At 42.0% G+C, this 25,178-nt stretch overlaps 1 protein-coding gene across 2 annotated transcripts in view; it reads left to right on the forward strand.

The window, feature by feature from the left end:
• swm (Zinc finger protein swm) overlaps positions 1-25,178 on the forward strand; it is a 240,896-nt gene that overhangs the window by 61,164 nt on the left and 154,554 nt on the right. For both annotated transcript variants that reach the window (XM_071664921.1, XM_071664922.1), the window contains exons 4-6: positions 7,561-7,736; positions 7,846-8,057; positions 17,074-17,235. In XM_071664921.1, coding sequence (XP_071521022.1) covers positions 7,561-7,736; positions 7,846-8,057; positions 17,074-17,235 — 550 coding nt within the window. The remainder of the gene's footprint in view (positions 1-7,560; positions 7,737-7,845; positions 8,058-17,073; positions 17,236-25,178) is intronic.

Consider the following 25,178-nt stretch of genomic DNA (forward strand, 5'->3'; position numbering starts at 1 on the left):
ATTTGTTCTAGAAATGTGGATTCTGATGGTTAACGAAGAAATGATAAGTAAGATCAGTAATGAGTTAGGGATTATTCTTGCACCTAGTCTAAGGTAACCACTTATGAAGGATGTTGAGTTTTATCTGTATTGGGGATTTGAGAGCTGAAAATTCAGATGGATTTTGATGCTTATCTATAGTTTTCTCTTTTTAGTTACAACCTCACCCCTTTCCTTTAAGGGTGCATAATCAGCCCATAGGCCCATTACATTCTTCTTTATCTTACACAGACTTATACATATATATTTTTTTTTTTTTTGCCGCTGTCTCCCGCGTTTGCGAGGTAGCGCAAGGAAACAGACGAAAGAAATGGCCCAACCCACCCTCATACACATGTATATACACACGCAAATATACATACCTACACAGCTTTCCATTGTTTACCCCAGACGCTTCACATGCCCTGATTCAATCCACTGACAGCACGTCAACCCCGGTATACCACATCGATCCAATTCACTCTATTCCTTGCCCTCCTTTCACCCTCCTGCATGTTCAGGCCCCGATCACACAAAATCTTTATCACTCCATCTTTCCACCTCCAATTTGGTCTTCCACTTCTCCGCGTTCCCTCCACCTCCGACACATATATCCTCTTGGTCAATCTTTCCTCACTCATTCTCTCCATGTGCCCAAACCATTTCAAAACACCCTCTTCTGCTCTCTCAACCACGCTCTTTTTATTTCCACACATCTCTCTTACCCTTTCGTTACTTACTCGATCAAACCACCTCACACCACACATTGTCCTCAAACATCTCATTTCTAGCACATCCATCCTCCTGCGCACAACTCTATCCATAGCCCACGCCTCGCAACCATACAACATTGTTGGAACCACTATTCCTTCAAACATACCCATTTTTGCTTTCCGAGATAATGTTCTCGACTTCCACACCTTCTTCAAGGCTCCCAGAATTTTCGCCCCCTCCCCCACCCTATGATCCACTTCCGCTTCCATGGTTCCATCCGCTGCCAGATCCACTCCCAGATATCTAAAACACTTTACTTCCTCCAGTTTTTCTCCATTCAAACTTACCTCCCAATTGACTTGACCCTCAACCCTACTGTACCTAATGACCTTGCTCTTATTCACATTTACTCTTAACTTTCTTCTTTCACACACTTTACCAAACTCAGTCACCAGCTTCTGCAGTTTCTCACATGAATCAGTCACCAGCGCTGTATCATCAGCGAACAACAACTGACTCACTTCCCAAGCTCTCTCATCCACAACAGACTTCATACTTGCCCCTCTTTCCAAAACTCTTGCATTTACCTCCCTAACAACCCCATCCATAAACAAATTAAACAACCATGGAGACATCACACACCCCTGCCGCAAACCTACATTCACTGAGAACCAATCACTTTCCTCTCTTCCTACACGTACACATGCCATACATCCTCGATAAAAACTTTTCACTGCTTCTAACAACTTGCCTCCCACACCATATATTCTTAATACCTTCCACAGAGCATCTCTATCAACTCTATCATATGCCTTCTCCAGATCCATAAATGCTACATACAAATCCATTTGCTTTTTTAAGTATTTCTCACATACATTCTTCAAAGCAAACACCTGATCCACACATCCTCTACCACTTCTAAAACCACACTGCTCTTCCCCAATCTGATGCTCTGTACATGCCTTCACCCTCTCAATCAATACCCTCCCATATAATTTACCAGGAATACTCAACAAACTTATACCTCTGTAATTTGAGCACTCACTCTTATCCCCTTTGCCTTTGTAGAATGGCACTATGCACGCATTCCGCCAATCCTCAGGCACCTCACCATGATTCATACATACATTAAATAACCTTACCAACCAGTCAATAATACAGTCACCCCCTTTTTTAATAAGTTCCACTGCAATACCATCCAAACCTGCTGCCTTGCCGGCTTTCATCTTCCGCAAAGGTTTTACTACCTCTTCTCTGTTTACCAAATCATTTTCCCTAACCTCTCACTTTGCACACCACCTTGACCAAGACACCCTATATCTGCCACTCTATCATCAAACTCATTCAACAAACCTTCAAAATACTCACTCCATCTCCTTCTCACATCCCCACTACTTGTTATCACCTCCCCATTTGCGCCCTTCACTGAAGTTCCCATTTGCTCCCTTGTCTTACGCACTTTATTTACCTCCTTCCAGAACATCTTTTTATTCTCCCTAAAATTTAATGATACTCTCTCACCCCAACTCTCATTTGCCCTCTTTTTCACCTCTTGCACCTTTCTCTTGACCTCCTGTCTCTTTCTTTTATACATCTCCCACTCAACTGCATTTTTTCCCTGCAAAAATCGTCCAAATGCCTCTCTCTTCTCTTTCACTAATAATCTTACTTCTTCATCCCACCACTCACTACCCTTTCTAATCAACCCACCTCCCACTCTCTCTTCTTGTGCCACAAGCATACTTGCTTGCCTTCATCCATTCCCGTTGCTACCCCTCCCTACAGGAAACAACATCGCTACCCCCTGCTGCAGCGAGACATTGCCAGGAAAAGACAAAAAATGCCTCATTCGTTCACACTCAGTCTCTAGCTGTCATGTGTAATGCACCGAAACCACAGGTCCCTGTCCACATCCAGGCCCCACAGACCTTTCCATGGTTTACCCCAGATGTTTCACATGCCCTAGTTGAGTCCATTGACAGCACGTTGATTCTGGTATACCACATCGTTCTAAATCACATTGTTCCATTCACGCCTCTCACTTTCTTGTATATTCAGGTCCTGATCGCTGAAAATTGTTTTCACTCCATCCTTCCACCTCCAATTTGATCTCCTGCTTCTCCTTGTTCCCTCCACATCTGACACATATATCCTCTTTGTCAATCCTCACTCATTCTCTCCATATGTCCATGCCATTTCAATACACCCTCTTCTGCTCTCTCAAACACACTCCTTATATTACCACACATCTCTTTTACCCTTTCATTACTTACTCGATCAAACCACCTCACACCACATATTGTCCTCAAACTTTTCATTTCAAGCACATCTACCTCCTCCTTACAACCGTATCTATAGCCTATGCTGGTTTGGACATATGGAGAGAATGAGTGAGGAAAGCTTGACCAAGAGGATATATGTGTCGGAGGTGGAGGGAACGAGGAGAAGTGGGAGACCAAATTGGAGGTGGAAAGATGGAGTGAAAAAGATTTTGTGTGATCGGGGCCTGAACATGCAGGAGGGTGAAAGGAGGGCAAGGAATAGAGTGAATTGGATCGATGTGGTATACCAGGGTTGACGTGCTGTCAGTGGATTGAATCAGGGCATGTGAAGCGTCTGGGGTAAACCATGGAAAGCTGTGTAGGTATGTATATTTGCGTGTGTGGACGTATGTATATACATGTGTATGGGGGTGGGTTGGGCCATTTCTTTCATCTGTTTCCTTGCGCTACCTCGCAATCGCGGGAGACAGCGACAAAGCAAAAAAAAAAAATATATATATATGGGTATGTTTGAAGGAATAGTGGTTCCAACAATGTTGTATGGTTGCGAGGCGTGGGCTATGGATAGAGTTGTGCGCAGGAGGATAGATGTGCTGGAAATGAGATGTTTGAGGACAATGTGTGGTGTGAGGTGGTTTGATCGAGTAAGTAACGTAAGGGTAAGAGAGATGTGTGGAAATAAAAAGAGCGTGGTTGAGAGAGCAGAAGAGGGTGTTTTGAAATGGTTCGGGCACATGGAGAGAATGAGTGAGGAAAGATTGACCAAGAGAATATATGTGTCGGAGGTGGAGGGAACGAGGAGAAGAGGGAGACCAAATTGGAGGTGGAAAGATGGAGTGAAAAAGATTTTGTGTGATCGGGGCCTGAACATGCAGGAGGCTGAAAGGAGGGCAAGGAATAGAGTGAATTGGAGCGATGTGGTATACCGGGGTTGACGTGCTGTCAGTGGATTGAATCAAGGCATGTGAAGCGTCTGGGGTAAACCATGGAAAGCTGTGTAGGTATGTGTATTTGCGTGTGCATATACATGCGTATGGGGGTGGGTTGGGCCATTTCTTTCGTCTGTTTCCTTGCGCTACCTCGCAAACGCGGGAGACAGCGACAAAGCAAAAAAAAAAAAAGAAAAAAATATGAGAGTTGGGGTGAGAGAGTATCATTAAATTTTAGGGAAAATAAAAAGATGTTCTGGAAGGAGGTAAATAAAGTGCGTAAGACAAGGGAGCAAATGGGAACTTCGGTGAAGGGCGCAAATGGGGAGGTGATAACAAGTAGTGGTGATGTGAGAAGGAGATGGAGTGAGTATTTTGAAGGTTTGTTGAATGTGTTTGATGATAGAGTGGCAGATATAGGGTGTTTTGGTCGAGGTGGTGTGCAAAGTGAGAGGGTTAGGGAAAATGATTTGGTAAACAGAGAAGAGGTAGTGAAAGCTTTGCGGAAGATGAAAGCCGGCAAGGCAGCAGGTTTGGATGGTATTGCAGTGGAATTTATTAAAAAAGGGGGTGACTGTATTGTTGACTGGTTGGTAAGGTTATTTAATGTATGTATGAATCATGGTGAGGTGCCTGAGGATTGGCAGAATGCATGCATAGTGCCATTGTACAAAGGCAAAGGGGATAAGAGTGAGTGCTCAAATTACAGAGGTATAAGTTTGTTGAGTATTCCTGGTAAATTATATGGGAGGGTATTGATTGAGAGGGTGAAGGCATGGACAGAGCATCAGATTGGGGAAGAGCAGTGTGGTTTCAGAAGTGGTAGAGGATGTGTGGATCAGGTGTTTGCTTTGAAGAATGCATGTGAGAAATACTTAGAAAAGCAAATGGATTTGTATGTAGCATTTATGGATCTGGAGAAGGCATATGATAGAGTTGATAGAGATGCTCTGTGGAAGGTATTAAGAATATATGGTGTGGGAGGAAAGTTGTTAGAAGCAGTGAAAAGTTTTTATCGAGGATGTAAGGCATGTGTACGTGTAGGAAGAGAGGAAAGTGATTGGTTGTCAGTGAATGTAGGTTTGCAGCAGGGGTGTGTGATGTCTCCATGGTTGTTTAATTTGTTTATGGATGGGGTTGTTAGGTAGGTAAATGCAAGAGTTTTGGAAAGAGGGGCAAGTATGAAGTCTGTTGGGGATGAGAGAGCTTGGGAAGTGAGTCAGTTGTTGTTCGCTGATGATACAGCGCTGGTGACTGATTCATGTGAGAAACTGCAGAAGCTGGTGACTGAGTTTGGTAAAGTGTGTGAAAGAAGAAAGTTAAGAGTAAATGTGAATAAGAGCAAGGTCATTAGGTACAGTAGGGTTGAGGGTCAAGTCAATTGGGAGGTGAGTTTGAATGGAGAAAAACTGGAGGAAGTGAAGTGTTTTAGATATCTGGGAGTGGATCTGGCAGCGGATGGAACCATGGAAGCGGAAGTGGATCATAGGGTGGGGGAGGGGGCGAAAATTCTGGGGGCCTTGAAAAATGTGTGGAAGTCGAGAACATTATCTCGGAAAGCAAAAATGGGTATGTTTGAAGGAATAGTGGTTCCAACAATGTTGTATGGTTGCGAGGCGTGGGCTATGGATAGAGTTGTGCGCAGGAGGATGGAGGTGCTAGAAATGAGATGTTTGAGGACAGTGTGTGGTGTGAGGTGGTTTGATCGAGTGAGTAACATAAGGGTAAGAGAGATGTGTGGAAATAAAAAGAGCGTGGTTGAGAGAGCAGAAGAGGGTGTTTTGAAGTGGTTTGGGCACATGGAGAGAATGAGTGAGGAAAGACTGACCAAGAGGATATATGTGTCGGAGGTGGAGAGAACGAGGAGAAGAGGGAGACCAAATTGGAGGTGGAAAGATGGAGTGAAAAAGATTTTGTGTGATCGGGGCCTGAACATGCAGGAGGGTGAAAGGAGGGCAAGGAATAGAGTGAATTGGAGCGATGTGGTATACCGGGGTTGACGTGCTGTCAGTGGATTGAATCAAGGCATGTGAAGCGTCTGGGGTAAACCATGGAAAGCTGTGTAGGTATGTATATTTGCGTATGTGGACGTATGTATATACATGTGTATGGGGGGAGGTTGGGCCATTTCTTTCGTCTGTTTCCTTGCGCTACCTCGCAAACGCGGGAGACAGCGACAAAGTATAATAAAAAAAATATAAGAAAATAATATATATATATATATATATATCCCAGGGGATAGATGAGAAAGAATACTTCCCATGCATTCCTTATGTGTCATAGAAGGCGACTAAAGGTGACGGGAGCGGGGGTCTGGAAACCGTCCCTCCTTAAATTTTTAACTTTATAAAAGGGGAAACAGAAGAAGGAGTCACACGGGGAGTGCTCATCCTCCTCGAAGGCTCAGATTGGGGTGTTCAAATGTGTGTGGATGTAACCAAGATGAGAAAAAAGGAGAGATAGGTAGTATGTTTGAGGAAAGGAACCTGGATGTTTAGGCTCTGAGTGAAACGAAGCTCAAGGATAAAGGGGAAGAGTGGTGTGGGAATGTCTTGGGAGTAAAGTCAGGGGTTAGTGAGATGACAAGTGCAAGGGAAGGAGTAGCACTACTCCTGAAACAGGAGTTGTGGGAGTATGTGATAAAGTGTAAGAAAGTAAACTCTAGATTGATATGGGTAAAACTGAAAGTTGATGGAGAGAGATGGGTGATTATTGGTGCATATGCACCTGGGCATGAGAAGAAAGATCATGAAAGGCAAGTGTTTTGGGAGCAGCTGAGTGAGTGTGTTAGTAGTTAGTAGTGTGTTAGACAGCGACAAAGCAAGATAAAATGAATAGATAATAAAGTAATATACAATTAACCTCTTTCCTAAAACATCTTATTCTCCCTGAACGTTACTGATACTTTGCTCCTCCAACTCAGTTGCCTTTTTCAACCTGTACACCTTCCTCATGGCCATCTGCTGCTTTCTCATGTGCATATCCCATTCATTTACATATATTTTCCACATACAGAGATGGATGATGGAGACAAATCTGCTGTTTGAGGGTTAGTCTGTTTCTTCATATACCTGAGCACCTGCAGTGCTGGACTATTTATAATAGGAAGGGTTCCTAGCACAGAATTCTTTCAAGTATCCTTGGATTGGTTTTTTAATCTATATTATCCTCAGTAATAGGTGTTATTACTTTTGGCCTCCACCTGTCACTGGAAGCTTAGGTGCAAACTTAGATCTCAAACAGAACCATTCTTCCCTACATTGTCACCAACCCACAGTAGGCTCTTAACATTCAATCTATGACTGCTTATCAGAAGCCGAACACACTCCCAGGTTTTATACCTCTTGTCTGCTAGGTGTTTGAAATTGCACTGAGAATTAACTGGATTATCTAAATGCAATGCTGTTGCCAGTAAGGAATGTTGATGGAACAACAACAAAACCATAAAGGCATGTGCATTATTATGCTGTATTTAGATATTCATTTGTTTTATTCTGTAAGTGTATTAAGAAGAGGCTTGTCATTTATATTGTTAATGCTGGATTTATGTTTAGTATTTCTTTATTATATAAAAAAAGAAGTCAGGTCACCTGCAACCCCATTTTTTCTGTTTTAAGGACCGAGATCGAGATGATAGACGGGGAAGGCGAAGGTCTCTGTCTAGGGGAAGGTCACGTTCTAGATCTCGATCAGGTTCACGCAGTAGAGAAAGATCTCGAAGATCACGATCAAGGGGCCGAAGTGGTCGTACAAAATATGACGATAGGAGAAGAAGATCACCACTTACCAAGAGGTAAATATTGCTTATAGTGTGTCATACTTATATACTGAATTTACATAACATATTGATTTAATGAGAATATACAGAGAAGCAAAATAAAGCTTATGTACATCATTATCAGGTATCGACGCTCTCGCACACGGTCACGTAGTCGAAGCCCAAGACGTTCTCGAAGTCCTCGTAGATCCAGGTCTCGTGAGAGAAAATCAAGATCCAGAAACAGATCTCGTTCTATTAGCCCAAGGAACAGTAGGTCCTCAGCTCGTGGAAGATCACCTCCACCTCTTCCAAGGTCACCTAGTCCACCCAGAAAGTCAAAATCTCTACCAAGGGGTAGGTATTAATTTATGATTTTTCAAATTATTTATTTCTTTCCATTAATGACAAATGAATCTTTGAACTTCAGTCTAGGTATTGAATCTGAAGTGGCTTTATAAATGCACATAATTCATTTTCTGTGGAGCTGTATTTGTGTATTATAGTTACTTGTCCCATTAAGATTGTTGTTGCTTATGATATAAAAGGAAAACTTTATGTGATTGACCATATCTTTTTAAACAACCAGGGCATGAATTTATTTTTTTGTTTTATCAACCAATTCTCTGTGGGATGTTGTGACCTCTGCACCAAAAATCAAGTGCTGCAAGATGTAGCAATGGCAGCACCCTCTTAAATTCTATGCTTGAGTTTTTTTTTTTTTTTTTTTTCCCCCCACGTTTGCGAGGTAGCGCAAGGAAACAGACGAAAGAAATGGCCCAACCCACCCCCATACACATGTATATACATACGTCCACACACGCAAATATACATACCTACACAGCTTTCCATGGTTCACCCCAGACGCTTCACATGCCCTGATTCAATCCACTGACAGCACGTCAACCCCGGTATACCACATCGATCCAGTTCACTCTATTCCTTGCCCTCCTTTCACCCTCCTGCATGTTCAGGCTCTGATCACACAAAATCTTTTTCACTCCATCTTTCCACCTCCAATTTGGTCTCCCACTTCTCCTCGTTCCCTCCACCTCCGACACATATTTCCTCTTGGTCAATCTTTCCTCACTCATTCTCTCCATGTGCCCAAACCATTTCAAAACACCCTCTTCTGCTCTCAACCACGCTCTTTTTATTTCCACACATCTCTCTTACCCTTACGTTACTTACTCGATCAAACCACCTCACACCACACATTGTCCTCAAACATCTCATTTCCAGCACATCCATCCTCCTGCGCACAACTCTATCCATAGCCCACGCCTCGCAACCATACAACATTGTTGGAACCACTATTCCTTCAAACATACCCATTTTTGCTTTCCGAGATAATGTTCTCGACTTCCACACATTCTTCAATGCTCCCAGGATTTTCGCCCCCTCCCCCACCCTATGATTCACTTCCGCTTCCATGGTTCCATCCACTGCCAGATCCACTCCCAGATATCTAAAACACTTAACTTCCTCCAGTTTTTCTCCATTCAAACTTACCTCCCAATTGACTTGACCCTCAACCCAACTGTACCTAATTACCTTGCTCTTATTCACATTTACTCTTAACTTTCTTCTTTCACACACTTTACCAAACTCAGTCACCAGCTTCTGCAGTTTCTCACATGAATCAGTCACCAGCGCTGTATCATCAGCGAACAACAACTGACTCACTTCCCAAGCTCTCTCATCCCCAACAGACTTCATACTTGCCCCTCTTTCCAAAACTCTTGCATTCACCTCCCTAACAACCCCATCCATAAACAAATTAAACAACCATGGAGACATCACACACCCCTGCTGCAAACCTACATTCACTGAGAACCAATCACTTTCCTCTCTTCCTACACGTACACATGCCTTACATCCTCGATAAAAACTTTTCACTGCTTCTAACAACTTGCCTCCCACACCATATATTCTTAATACCTTCCACAGAGCATCTCTATCAACTCTATCATATGCCTTCTCCAGATCCATAAATGCTACATACAAATCCATTTGCTTTTCTAAGTATTTCTCATATACATTCTTCAAAGCAAACACCTGATCCACACATCCTCTACCACTTATGAAACCACACTGCTCTTCCCCAATCTAATGCTCTGTACATGCCTTCACCCTCTGAATCAATACCCTCCCATATAATTTACCAGGAATACTCAACAAACTTATACCTATGTAATTTGAGCACTCACTCTTATCCCCTTTGCCTTTGTACAATGGCACTATGCATGCATTCCGCCAATCCTCAGGCACCTCACCGTGAGTCATACATACATTTAATAACCTTACCAACGAGTCAATAATACAGTCACCCCCTTTTTTAATAAATTCCACTGCAATACCATCCAAACCTGCTGCCTTGCCGGCTTTCATCTTCCGCAAAGCTTTTACTGCCTCTTCTCTGTTTACCAAATCATTTTCCCTAACCCTCTCACTTTGCACACCACCTCGACCAAAACACCCTATATCTGCCACTCTATCATCAAACACATTCAACAAACCTTCAAAATACTCACTCCATCTCCTTCTCACATCACCACTACTTGTTATCACCTCCCCATTAACTCCCTTCACTGAAGTTCCCATTTGCTCCCTTGTCTTACGCACTTTATTTACCTCCTTCCAAAACATCTTTTTTTTTCTCCCTAAAATTTAATGATACTCTCTCACCCCAACTCTCAATTGCCCTCTTTTTCACCTCTTGCACCTTTCTCTTGACCTCCTGTCTCTTTCTTTTATACATCTCCCACTGAATTGCATTTTTTCCCGGCAAAAATCGTCCAAATGCCTCTCTCTTCTCTTTCACTAATAATCTTACTTCTTCATCCCACCACTCACTACCCTTTCTTATCAACCCACCTCCCACTCTTCTCATGCCACAAGCATCTTTTGCGCAATCCATCACTGATTCCCTAAATACATCCCATTCCTCCCCCACTCCCCTTACTTCCATTGTTCTCACCTTTTTCCAGAAATCCTCCCCTCCTTGTATTTTTTAGCTTTCTAAAATGGGAAACAGAAGAAGGAGTCACGTGGGGAGTGCTCATCCTCCTCAAAGGCTCAGACTGGGGTGTCTAAATGTGTGTGGATGTAACCAAGATGTGAAAAAAGGAGAGATAGATAGTATGTTTGAGGAAAGGAACCTGGATGTTTTGGCTCTGAGTGAAACGAAGCTCAAGGGTAAAGGGGAAGAGTGGTTTGGGAATGTCTTGGGAGTAAAGTCAGGGGTTAGTGAGAGGACAAGAGCAAGGGAAGGAGTAGCAGTACTCCTGAAACAGGAGTTGTGGGAGTATGTGATAGAATGTAAGAAAGTAAATTCTCGATTAATATGGGTAAAACTGAAAGTTGATGGAGAGAGATGGGTGATTATTGGTGCATTTGCACCTTGGCATGAGAAGAAAGATCATGAGAGGCAAGTGTTTTGGGAGCAGCTGAATGAGTGTGTTAGTGGTTTTGATGCACGAGACTGGGTTATAGTGATGGGTGATTTGAATGCAAAGGTGAGTAATGTGGCAGTTGAGGGAATAATTGGTATACATCAGGTGTTCAGTGTTGTAAATGGAAATGGTGAAGAGCTTGTAGATTTATGTGCTGAAAAAGGACTGGTGATTGGGAATACCTGGTTTAAAAAGCGAGATATACATAAGTATACGTATGTAAGTAGGAGAGATGGCCAGAGAGCGTTATTGGATTACGTGTTAATTGACAGGCGTGCGAAAGAGAGACTTTTGGATGTTAATGTGCTGAGAGGTGCAGCTGGAGGGATGTCTGATCATTATCTTGTGGAGGCTAAGGTGAAGATTTGTATGGGTTTTCAGAAAAGAAGAGTGAATGTTGGGGTGAAGAGGGTGGTGAGAATAAGTGAGCTTGGGAAGGAGACTTGTGTGAGGAAGTACCAGGAGAGACTCTTGAGGTATTGTCAGGAATAAGCATAGTGACAGCATTAAGATTTAGCATCACATGAAACTAATGCCAGGCAATGAGCTAATTGTTTTTGAGTATATACGTCAGTAGCCATCAGAATATTTCTTCTGCCAGGCAATGAGCTAATTGTTTTTGAGTATATACATTAGTAGCCATCAGAATATCAGAGGAGAAAATACATGATCCACTTCTGCTGGACCATCTTTGACCTCTGCCACCCCATCTAAAGCCAAGGACATACTTGTTGTAAGAACTGTTGATTTCTTGGATGCAATAGTCTGATGAACTCATTGCGCTTGAAAGTGGAAAAAAGAAAACAATAAGGTAAGAAAGTGAGAGCTCAAAAATGATAGTCCAGACACTGCACAGTAGATGATAAAAGTGGATGTGGGTGATCAGTTGGAGTGGTTGTCCATACATTAATGAAAAGTTGAATATATATACATGGTTGTAATGAAATTATTCTTAATTCAGACTAACTTTTTGGAGAAAGAAAGTAAATAGATAAATTGCTTGTAATTGCTGGCCCTCCTGTGATAGCTAGGAGATGGAAATAGTATACAGTATTTATGAAATAATTATAGTATTTACCTTTTTTCTTGTTTCCTTGCGCTACCTCACAAACGCGGGAGACAGCGACAAAGTATTAAAAAAAAAAAAAAAAAAAAAAAAAAAAAAAAAAAAAAAAAAAAAAAAACCTTTTTTCTGGCATATATATTTTCTTTATGGAATCATACATTCCCTCTGATCCAAAAACACTAGATAGACAACTGGAACATAGGTAAGTAAATAGAAGAAACTATAATCTGATATAACTTTCTTGGAAAGATCTCTGCATTTATCCAAGTATATAATTTTTTCATATGTGGTTGCTGTTTCCCGCATTAGTGCCAGTAAATATATGAAGAGAGGCACATCTGCTCACACACACATACACACACTTGGTTCTCAGTGAATGTAGGTTTGTGGCAGGGGTATGTGATGTCTCCATGGTTGTTTAATTTGTTTATGGATTGGGTTGTTAGGGAGGTGAATGCAAGGGTTTTGGAAAGAGGGGCAAGTATGCAGTCTGTTGTGGATGAGAGAGCTTGGGAAGTGAGTCATTTGTTTTTCGCTGATGATACAGCGCTGGTGGCTGATTCGGGTGAGAAACTGCAGAAGCTGGTGCCTGAGTTTGGTAAAGTGTGTGAAAGAAGAAAGTTGAGAGTAAATGTGAATATGAGCAAGGTTATTAGGTACAGTGGGGTTGAGGGTCAAGTCAATTGGGAGGTAAGTTTGAATGGAGGAAGTGAAGTGTTTTAGATATCTGGGAGTGGATTTGGCAGTGGATGGAACCATAGAAGCGGCAGTGAATCATAGGGTGGGGTAGAGGGCGAAAATTCTGGGAGCCTTGAAGAATGTGTGGAAGTCAAGAACATTATCTCGGAAAGCAAAAATGGGTATGCTTGAAGGAATAGGGGATCCAACAATGTTGTATGGTTGCGAGGCATGGGCTATGGATAGAGTTGTGCGGAGGAGGATGGATGTGCTGGAAATGAGATGTTTGATGACAATATGTGGTGTGAGGTGGTTTGATCGAGTAAGTAATGTAAGGGTAAGAGAGATGTGTGGTAATAAAAAGAGTGTGGTTGAGAGATCAGAAGAGGGTGTTTTGAAATTGTTTGGTCACATGGAGAGAATTGAGTGAGGAAAGATTGACCAAGAGGATATATGTGTCAGAGGTGGAGGGAACGAGAAGTGGGAGACCAAATTGGAGTGAAAAAGATTTTGAGTGATCGGGGCCTGAACATGCAGGAGGATGAAAGGCGTGCAAGGAATAGAGTGAATTGGAACGATGTGGTATACTGGGGTCGACGTGCTGTCATTGGATTGAACCAGGGCATGTGAAGCATCAGGGGTAAACCATGGAAAGATCTGTGGGGCCTAGATGTGGAAAGGGAGCTGTGGTTTCGGTGCATTATTACATGACAGCTAGAGACTGAGTGTGAACGAATGGGGCCTTTGTTGTCTTCCTAGTGTTACCTCGCGCACATGAGGGGGAGGGGGTTATTTCATGCGTGATGGGGTGGCGATGGGAATGAATAAAGTCAGACAGTATGAATTATGTACATGTGTATATATGTATATGTCTGTGTGTGTATATATATGTATACATTGAGATGTATTGGTATGTATATTTGCGTGTGTGGACGTGTATGTATATACATATACTTGCCTTCCACACATTTTTCAATGCTCCCAGAACTTTCACCCCCTCCCCCACCCTATGACTCACTTCTGTTTCCATGGTTCCATCCACTGCCAAATCCACTCCCAGATATCTAAAACACTTCACTTCCAGTTTTTCTCCATTCAAACTTACCTCCCAGTTGACTTGTCCCTCATTCCTACTGTACCTAATAACCTTGCTCTTATTCACATTTACTCTCAGCTATCTCCTTTCACACACTTTATCAAACTCAGCCACCATCTTCTACAGTTTCTCACCCGAATCAGCCACCAGTGCTGTATCATCAACGAACAACAACTGACTCACTTCCCAAGCTCCCTCATCCACAACAGACTGCATGCTTGTCCCTCTTTCTTAAACTTTTGCATTCACCTCCCTAACAACCCCATCCATAAACAAATTAAACAACCGTGGAGACATCACACACCTCTGCCGCAAACTGACATTTACTGAGAACCAGTCACTTTCCTCTCTTCCTACTTGCACACGTGCCTTACATCCTCGATAAAAACTTTTCACTTCTGAGAAATTGCTTTCCTTACCATATATTCTTAATTCATTCAACAGAGCATCTCAATCAACTCTGTCATATGCCTTCTCCAGAGCCATAAATGCTACATACAATCCCTTTGCTTTTTTAATTATTTCTCACATACATTCTTCAAAGCAAACACCTGATCCACCCAGCCTCTGCCACTTCTGAAACCACACCGCTCTTCCCCAATCTGATGCTCTGTACATGCCTTCACCCTCTCAATCAATACCCTCCTATATAATTTCCCAGGAATACTTGACAAACTTATACCTCTGTAACTTAAGCACTCACCTTTATCCCCTTTGCCTTTGTACAATGGCACTATGCAAGCATTCCACCAATCCTCAGGCACCTCACCATGAGTCATACATACATTAAATAACCTTACCAACCAGTCAACAACACAGTCACCCCCTTTTTTAATAAATTCCACTGCAATACCATCCAAACCCGCTGTCTTGCCGGCTTTCATCTTCCACAGAGCTTTTACTACCTCTTCTCTGTTTACCGAATCATTCTCCTTAACCCTCTCACTTTGCACACCACCTCAACCAAAACACCCTATATCTGCCACTCTATCATCAAACACATTCAACAAACCTTCAAAGTACTCACTCCATCTCCTTCTCACATCACCACTATTTATTATCACCTCCTCATTAGCCTCCTTCACTTATGTTCCCATTTGTTCCCTTGTCTTACACACTTTATTTACCTCCTACCAAAATATCTTTTTATTCTTCTTAAAATTTAATGATACTCTCTCACCCCAACTCTCAATTGCCCTCTTTTTCACCTCTTGCACCTTTCTCTTGACCTCCTGCCTCCTTTTATACATCTACCAGTCAATTGCATTATTTCCCTGCAAAAATCATCCAAATGTCTCTCTCTCTTCTCTTTCACTAATAATCTTACTTCTCCATCCCACCACTCACTACCCTTTCTAATCTGCCCACCTCCCACGCTTCTCATGCCACAAGCATCTTTTGCTCAAGCCATCACCGTTTCCCTAAATACATCCCATTCTTTCTCCAGTCTCCTTACATCATTTGTTCTCACCTTTTTTCCATTTTTTCCATTCTGGAAAGGGAAAACTTTAGCATACTGATGGATCATGGAGAGCTGTTGGGAATTTCGCCTCATATATAAACAAATTTTGAACTTTCTATAAGAGAGTTAGTGGAATTACTAGAATGTGTTATATATTTATTTATTTATTTATTTTGCTTTGTCGCTGTCTCCCACATTTGCGAGGTAGCGCAAGGAAACAGAAGAAAGAAATGGCCCAACCCACCCCCATACACATGTATATACACACACGTCCACATACGCAAACATACACACCCATACATCTCAATGTACACATATATATACACACCCAGACACATACATATATACCCATGCACACACTGCCTGCCTTTATTCATTCCCATCGCCACCTCGCCACACATGGAATACCATCCCCCTCCCCCCTCATGTGTGCGAGGTAGCGCTAGGAAAAGATAACAAAGGCCCCATTCGTTCACACTCAGTCTCCAGCTGTCATGCAATAATGCCTGAAACCACGGCTCCCTTTCCGCATCCAGGCCCCTTACAACTTTCCATGGTTTACCCCAGACGCTTCACATGCCCTGATTCAATCCACTGACAGCACGTCAACCCCGGTATACCACATCGATCCAATTCACTCTATTCCTTGCCCGCCTTTCACCCTCATGCATGTTCAGGCCCCGATCACTCAAAATCTTTTTCACTCCATCTTTCCACCTCCAATTAGGTCTCCCACTTCTCCTCGTTCCTTCCACCTCCGACACATATATCCTCTTGGTCAATCTTTCCTCACTCATTCTCTCCATGTGCCCAAACCATTTCAAAACACCCTCTTCTGCTCTCTCAACCACGCTCTTTTTATTTCCACACATCTCTCTTACCCTTACGTTACTTACTCAATCAAACCACCTCACACCACACATTGTCCTCAAACATCTCATTTCCAGCACATCCACCCTCCTGCGCACAACTCTATCCATAGCCCACGCCTCGCAACCATACAACATTGTTGGAACCACTATTCCTTCAAACATACCCATTTTTGCTTTCCGAGATAATGTTCTCGACTTCCACACATTCTTCATTGCTCCCAGGATTTTCGCCCCTTCCCCCACCCTATGATTCACTTCCGCTTCCATGGTTCCATCCGCTGCCAGATCCACTCCCAGATATCTAAAACACTTAACTTCCTCCAGTTTTTCTCCATTCAAACTTACCTCCCAATTGACTTGACCATCAACCCTACTGTACCTAATAACCTTGCTCTTATTCACATTTACTCTTAACTTTCTTCTTTCACACACTTTACCAAACTCAGTCACCAGCTTCTGCAGTTTCTCACATGAATCAGCCACCAGCGCTGTATCATCAGCGAACAACAACTGACTCACTTCCCAAGCTCTCTCATCCACAACAGACTTCATGTGTTATATATTTTTTTTTTTTTACCAGAGATAAGTACTCCACCAATTTTCAAAGTCAGAATAGGAAATAATTGGACCTTTGATTTATTGAAATCCCTCTGCACACAGGGATATCAATGTATCTATAACAGATCTCTGTGAATGAGTTGATATCCATTCAAAAGATGTATTAGTTAATCCATGTTCCCACAGATGAGAAACGAGAAAGTCCCCATGGAGGCTCCCCCGTCTCTGATGTTAAGCTTGAACCAAGGAGTGACCCAAGTTCCATCATACAGAGTGTGGTTGCTGTCAAGCATCAAGAGTTTCCAATGCCACCAGCTGGAAAGAAACAGAGATGTCGTGACTATGATGGTATGTGAGATAGGTTGTCATTGCTTGACTTGTACTTTATGATAATAAAAGTAATTTTTTTCAGAGGTAATGTGAATTTAATTGTGCATTTTGTAATCTTTGATAGATTAATGAAAACATGAGGAAGAACATAGTGATTTGAAAGCTGAGTAATTCTGTAATGCTGTTCCGTGTATATGCTACTGGGAAGGTGTTACTGGACTCTGCCTGCATGAGATTACACTTTGAGTGAAAAGTCACCTTTGATGAGGATATAGCAGGCTAGTGTTCTTTCAGTATTTGCAGATGCCATACATCACCCATAACTTAAATAAGCCAGTGGAAAAATCCTAAAGCTTTTGTGTTGTAGAAGGCAACTAAAAGAAGCAGAAGCAGCAGTCCTGAAACCCTCCCCTCCTTACATTTCAGTTTTTAAAGGTCAGAACAGAAGGAGCCAAGCAAGGAGTGCTCATTTTTCTTGAAGGCTCAGGTTGGGGTGTTTGAAAATGAGTGGAAGTTACCAGGATAAGGAAGGATATATTGGTGGTATGTTTTGGGAGAGGAACCTGGATGTTCTGTCTATTGTCGAAACTAAGCTGAAGAGGAAAGGAGAGAATGGTTTGGGAATGTTCGAAGGAAAAGTCTAGGGTTAGTATGAAGGCATGAGCAAATGAGGAAGTGGCACTTTTGCAGAAGGAGGAGTTGTGGGAATGTGTTACAGAGTGTAAGAAAGTGATCTCTCTCTCTTTAAGGCTTCAGTCATTGACAGAAGTTCACATCAAGGCTAGGCCTTAGTTGAAATATAGAAAGAATTATGAAAGGAAAGAAAAAAAGACAAGGGGAAGCAGTTACGAATGTTGGAGGAAGTGGAAAACCTGTCTGAAAATGTGCCAGGTCATAGTTATTTGGAAAGACATGAGAAGGTAGAGTTCCAAAGTTTTGAGGTGAAGGGAAAGAAGCAGTTATCAGAACTGCCCTCCCTTGAGTTGCTGATGGCCACACAGTAGTAATGTGATACAGCAACTTTCCATGTATTGCATGGTCTAGCTTGAGGTAGGGGCACACAAGCAACAAGCTCTCAGGAGCAAACACCGAGGTAATATCTAGAGAAGAGGGAAAGTGAACCAGTATTGCTGTGTAGGGCATGAGAGTAAATTTTGGAACATCCTGGGACAATTCATTTTGGGCCACTTTTGACTCAACTCTGTCTATAAATAAGGATGCTGGGATAGAACCACTCCAGATGTGAGAGCAGTACTCCATACAAGGACAAACTAATCCTTTGTATAAATGGAGCAACTGTTGGGAAGGAAAAAGTCATGACATCTAAACAGGATACCCAGTTGACAGCTATTCCTGTAATGTGGGGTTTCCAAGAAAGAGTGGATGTTACAGTAATTCCAAACACAGTAAACCCACTAGTTGATGGACTAATCGGGGGAGGGGGTGTCTCTTAATGCCAAAAGTTCGTTAAATTGAGAATATAGTTTTTGGGCCAATTTTTTTTTATACAATATAGAGTAATAAAATATATGGTTCACACACTTTCTTTTTACTCTCCTATCACTTGATGTCATATTGAATTATATAAGGATGGCAAAATTTTTTGATAAAAATGAAGTCACAAATCTCTGTATACAACCTGACTGTATGGTAGCTTGAGGCAGACTGAGACCTAAACAAATTGAGTATATCCCACACTACCAAAATCAAGTGCAATATGAAGTGCGCATGGAGTGGTGTTTGAGATTTTTTACTTTTTGATTTTTTGAATTATCATTAATTAATGTATTATTTTGTGGTGCTTGGATGTGGAAAGGGAGCTGTGATTTCAGTGCATTACACATGACAGCTAGAGACTGAGTGTGAACGAATGTGGTCTCTGTTGTCTTTTCCTAGTGCTACCTCGCACGTGCGTGGGGGGAGGAGGGTGCTGTTTCATGTGTGGTTGGGTGGCAACAGAGATGGATGAAGGCAGAAAGTATGAATATGTACATGTGTATATATATGTATATGTCTGTGTACGTATATGTATGTATACATTGAAATGTATAGGTATGTATATGTGCGTGTGTGGGTGTTTATGTATATGAATGTGTATGTGGGTGGGTTGGGCGATTCTTTTGTCTGTTTCCTTGCACTTCCTCACTAACGCAGAAGACAGCACCTAAGTTTTTTTTTTTTTTTTTTTTGTCGCTGTCTCCCGCGTTTGCGAGGTAGCGCAAGGAAACAGACGAAAGAAATGGCCCAACCCACCCCCATACACATGTATATACATACGTCCACACACGCAAATATACATACCCACACAGCTTTCCATGGTTTACCCCAGACGCTTCACATGCCCCGATTCAATCCACTGACAGCACGTCAACCCCGGTATACCACATCGCTCCAATTCACTCTATTTCTTGCCCTCCTTTCACCCTCCTGCATGTTCAGGCCCCGATCACACAAAATCTTTTTCACTCCATCTTTCCACCTCCAATTTGGTCTCCCTCTTCTCCTCGTTCCCTCCACCTCCGACACATATATCCTCTTGGTCAATCTTTCCTCACTCATTCTCTCCATGTGCCCAAACCATTTCAAAACACCCTCTTCTGCTCTCTCAACCACGCTCTTTTTATTTCCACACATCTCTCTTACCCTTACGTTACTTACTCGATCAAACCACCTCACACCACACATTGTCCTCAAACATCTCATTTCCAGCACATCCATCCTCCTGCGCACAACTCTATCCATAGCCCACGCCTCGCAACCATACAACATTGTTGGAACCACTATTCCTTCAAACATACCCATTTTTGCTTTCCGAGATAATGTTCTCGACTTCCACACATTCTTCAAGGCTCCCAGAATTTTCGCCCCCTCCCCCACCCTATGATTTACTTCCGCTTCCATGGTTCCATCCGCTGCCAGATCCACTCCCAGATATCTAAAACACTTCACTTCCTCCAGTTTTTCTCCATTCAAACTCACCTCCCAATTGACTTGACCCTCAACCCTACTGTACCTAATAACCTTGCTCTTATTCACATTTACTCTTAACTTTCTTCTTTCACACACTTTACCAAACTCAGTCACCAGCTTCTGCAGTTTCTCACATGAATCAGCCACCAGCGCTGTATCATCAGCGAACAACTACTGACTCACTTCCCAAGCTCTCTCATCCCCAACAGACTTCATACTTGCCCCTCTTTCCAAAACTCTTGCATTCACCTCCCTAACAACCCCATCCATAAACAAATTAAACAACCATGGAGACATCAGACACCCCTGCCGCAAATCTACATTCACTGAGAACCAATCACTTTCCTCTCTTCCTACACGTACACATGCCTTACATCCTCGATAAAAACTTTTCACTGCTTCTAACAACTTGCCTCCCACACCATATATTCTTAATACCTTCCACAGAGCATCTCTATCAACTCTATCATATCATATGCCTTCTCCAGATCCATAAATGCTACATACAAATCCATTTGCTTTTCTAAGTATTTCTCACATACATTCTTCAAAGCAAACACCTGATCCACACATCCTCTACCACTTCTGAAACCACACTGTTCTTCCCCAATCTGATGCTCTGTACATGCCTTCACCCTCTCAATCAGTACCCTCCCATATGATTTACCAGGAATACTCAACAAACTTATACCTCTGTAATTTGAGCACTCACTCTTATCCCCTTTGCCTTTGTACAGTGGCACTATGCACGCATTCCGCCAATCCTCAGGCACCTCACCGTGAGTCATACATACATTAAATAACCTTACCAACCAGTCAACAATACAGTCACCCCCTTTTTTAATAAATTCCACTGCAATACCATCCAAACCTGCTGCCTTGCCGGCTTTCATCTTCCACAAAGCTTTTACTACCTCTTCTCTGTTTACCAAATCATTTTCCCTAACCCTCTCACTTTGCACACCACCTCGACCAAAACACCCTATATCTGCCACTCTATCATCAAACACATTCAACAAACCTTCAAAATACTCACTCCATCTCCTTCTCACATCACCACTACTTGTTATCACCTCCCCATTTGCGCCCTTCACCGAAGTTCCCATTTGCTCCCTTGTCTTACGCACTTTATTTACCTCCTTCCAGAACATCTTTTTATTTTCCCTAAAATTTAATGATACTCTCTCACTCCAACTCTCATTTGCCCTTTTTTTCACCTCTTGCACCTTTCTCTTGACCTCCTGTCTCTTTCTTTTATACGTCTCCCACTCAACTGCATTTTTTCCCTAAGTATAATATAAAAATAATGATAGTTATTATTTGCCTGGTCCTTTAAATCAAGACTTTACTGTATGTTTATTAAGTTAAGAGGTGGAATTATGGAACTATCAGTGGAGAGATGAGAGTTGTGAGGAGTTTTTGATAGAGAGATGGGTAGAAATTAGATCTTGGAGGCATTAAACTTGACTAGATTTTGTCTACCCCACTGAGATATCATGTCCAAGTTTGAGTTTACCAAGGAAGCTGTGTGAGGACAATAAGCAGATTGAGTGAGAGATGAAGGAGCAAAACTGAAGGATGTGCATGCATGCAGTGTTGAGTCGTCAACATGCGAGTCCATTTCATTATTTGTGGAAGAGTGGAAATAATTGAAAAAAAGGAGAGAAAGTGTAGGGTACAATACAGAACTTTAAGGGACACCACTTTTGATGGAGAAAACAGGGGAGCCTAATCCATCAGCAACCACAGAGATAAATCGGCTGTAGAGGAAGCTAGATGTGAGGGAGCAAAGAGAGGGAGGGAAGGCAGAAGAGGGGAGCTTATAGATAACCCCGATGCTACACCCATTCAGAAGCTTTGGATGTGACAAGGGCAACTACACAAGACTCCCCAAAATCTTTCAGGGATGATGATCAGATATTAATAAGATAGGAAAAAATATCACCAGTGGATCTTGCCTTACAAAACCCATGTTGGTAATCAGAGAGAAGATCGTGTGTTTCAAGGTGTCTAAGTATATGGGAGTTGAGGAGCGATTCAGAGACTTTGGATATGGTATATGTCGAAGCAAAAGGACAATAATTAGAGGGGTCAGAACATTCACCCTTCTTAGGGATGGAATGGATCACTGTATGCTCGCAAGGAGAAGGAAAAGTATTGGTTATTAAAAAGAAACAGAACAGACGAGCAAGCACAGATGCAAGTTCAGAGGCACATTCCTTCAGTACACATGGATGAATGCCATCAGGACCATAAGCCTTGTTTGTTTCTAGAGATTGAAGTGCTTTTCGCACTGTCCGAAAAGAGATCATGGGAAGGGGCATAGGATTAGTAAGAGGAGCATCAGGGGGTGAAGTAAAGTTAGTCATCCAAGGTGGAAATGGGAAACAGAGACAGTTGTTTTGTCTATGGGAGAGTCTGTTATAGTACCATATGGGTAGAAAAGAGAAGGAAAGGTAGAGTGATGGAAGTTGTCAGAGGTACCCTTAGCTAAATGAGAATGAAAGTGATTATGAGAGGTGGTTTATTGTCAGAATCTTTGTGAGAGGATAAGTACCTTCCTACCTGTGGGTACTTTCAAGATTTTGACATGATGGCAGGACTAGCTCCATGTGCTCACCACTTGTTATATGATGCCGTTTCTCTCAGCTGCCATACTTGTGCTCATCACATCTATCTTATCTATTTGTCTGTATATATCATCTCTGTATCTATACATCTATTTGTCTGTCTATGTATCTATATCTCTGATGCCCGTTCCCAATGGGAACTCCCCCTCAAGGGTGTGGCCATGGCAAAAGTCTCCGTGATGTCTTATTTATTGTAGAACACTATTTTTCCTGCTGGCTACATCTTTGGTATAGTTGTATATTTCAGGTTCATCTGGTATTATTGTCATCCATTTTTTTTTCTTTTTTCTGATCTTCTTTTGAATATTACTGTAGTTGTTCCATGTATGTTTCTTAGTTCTCTGGTATTGCAAGTATATGCATTCCAGCTTCCTCACAGAGCATTCATATATTTTTGTATGTTTCATTTGTAGTATAGTTTTGTGTATTATTCTTGATTTAATGATTTTGTATTTCCTTTCCTAAGTTACTATCAGGTTTAAAACATTGTTCTTTATGCATTCTGTTTGCTTCCACACACATATTATCATAATCTCTCTCTGCTTCATTCTTTGCGGAGGAGTTCAAGTGCTTTCAGTCTCTGATGTTGGTTCATTTGCTTCAATCCGCTGATTTTACACATAAATTGTTCCAGGCCTCTAATTTTGTTAGTTTGATCTGTTGAACTGGTGGCAATACAGTGCAGTGGTGTTCAGTTTTACTTCAGTCCTAACCTTGGGGATTAGGGGGAAGGCATCCTAAGTATTTTTGTGTTATAGAAGGTGACTAAGAGGGGCTGGAGTAGGGGGCTGGAAACCCTCCCCATCTTTTCAGTTGTTTGAAATGTTGGAACAGACGGGGGGGGTCTAGTGTGGTGCACTCATCCTCCTTGAAGCCTCAAGCTGGGTTGTGTGAATGTTTTTGGATTCAACCAAGATGAAAAGAAGGGAGAGATAGGTAGTATTTATGAGGAAAGGATCCTGGATGTGGTTCAGTAAATTGTTTTAGATACCTAGTAGTGGGCATGGTATTGATTGGAACCAAGGAAGCTGAGGTGAGTCATAGGATGGGTAAAGGGGGAGGCAAAGGTTATGGTAGCATTCTAGTAGGAAGAAAATGGGTGTGTGTTAAAGGTACAATAGTTCTGATGATGTTGCATGGATATGAGGCACAGGCTGTAGATAAGAATGTATGGAACAGGGTGAATTTGTTGAAAATTCAAATGTTTGAGGACAATGTTTGGTATAAGAAGGGTTGATTAAGTAATGACAGGGTAAGAGGGATGTGTGGTAATAAGAAGAGTGGTTGAGAGAGCTTTAAGGTGTGCTTAAATGGTTTGCATATATAGAGAAAATGAGTAATGAGAGGTTGACAAAGAGGATGTATGTGTCAGAAATGTAGGGGACAAGGAGAAGGGGGAGACTGAATTGGAAATGGAAGGCTGGATTAAAAAAGATTTTGAAGGCTTGGAGTCTGAACATAATAGAAGATGAAAGGCATGTATAGGAGAGAGTGCATTGAAGTGATTTGGTATATAGGGAGCATCATGCTGTATGTGAACTGAATTTGGGGATACAAATTGCTGGGGGAAATCATGGAAAAGTCTGTGGTTTCTGGTTTGAGGAGAGGGGCTATGGTATTTTTTTCACAACGCATGACAGCTGTGGAATGGATGTAGGTGAATGAGGCCTTTTTTTTTTTATTCTGTTCCTGGCACTATCTTGTAACTGTGGAAAACAACAAACAAGTGTGAAAGAAAAGAAATATTTTCATTGTTAGTTTTCTGTCTCCTTTTTTAAAAGTTTTCAGGTTTTTTGGAAGGTGAGTAAGTTCAGCAATTTTGCTGTAAGTAGTTGAGTGTTATTGGTGGGAGATATGAATGCAAGTGGGGTAATGTGGCAGTTGAGGGTATAATTGGAGGTCATGGAGAACCTGGTTCAGTTTAAAACTGTGAACATCTTTTTGAGTTTTTGTGCTGTAAAAGGACTGGCAGTTGGGGATAACAGTTCAAAAAAGCTGCATACTGTACATAATTTTAGATGGGTGAGTGGGGTCAGAGGTGACTGGGCATCTTTGGATTGTGCACCAATTGCTAGGCATGCAAAGCAAAGAGAGTTGGAAATGAATGTGCTGAGAGAGGCAGCTGGTGGAATATCTGATCATTTCTTGGTGGAGGTGAGTGTGAAAGGTTGTTGTGGTTTTAGGAAATGAGTTAATGACATGGTTGGGAAAGGGTTGGTGAAATTCATTGAGCACACAGAAGGGGCTTGTTTTCAGAGATAACAAGTGAGACTCAGGAGGAATGCCATACAATAAGAGTAAGGAAAACTATGAGAGGAATGGGAGATATTTAGGTAAGTATTCCTTACATGTTCTGTGAAG

Source organism: Panulirus ornatus, chromosome 9 (genome assembly GCF_036320965.1).
Source record: "Panulirus ornatus isolate Po-2019 chromosome 9, ASM3632096v1, whole genome shotgun sequence".
Lineage (NCBI taxonomy): Eukaryota > Metazoa > Arthropoda > Malacostraca > Decapoda > Palinuridae > Panulirus > Panulirus ornatus.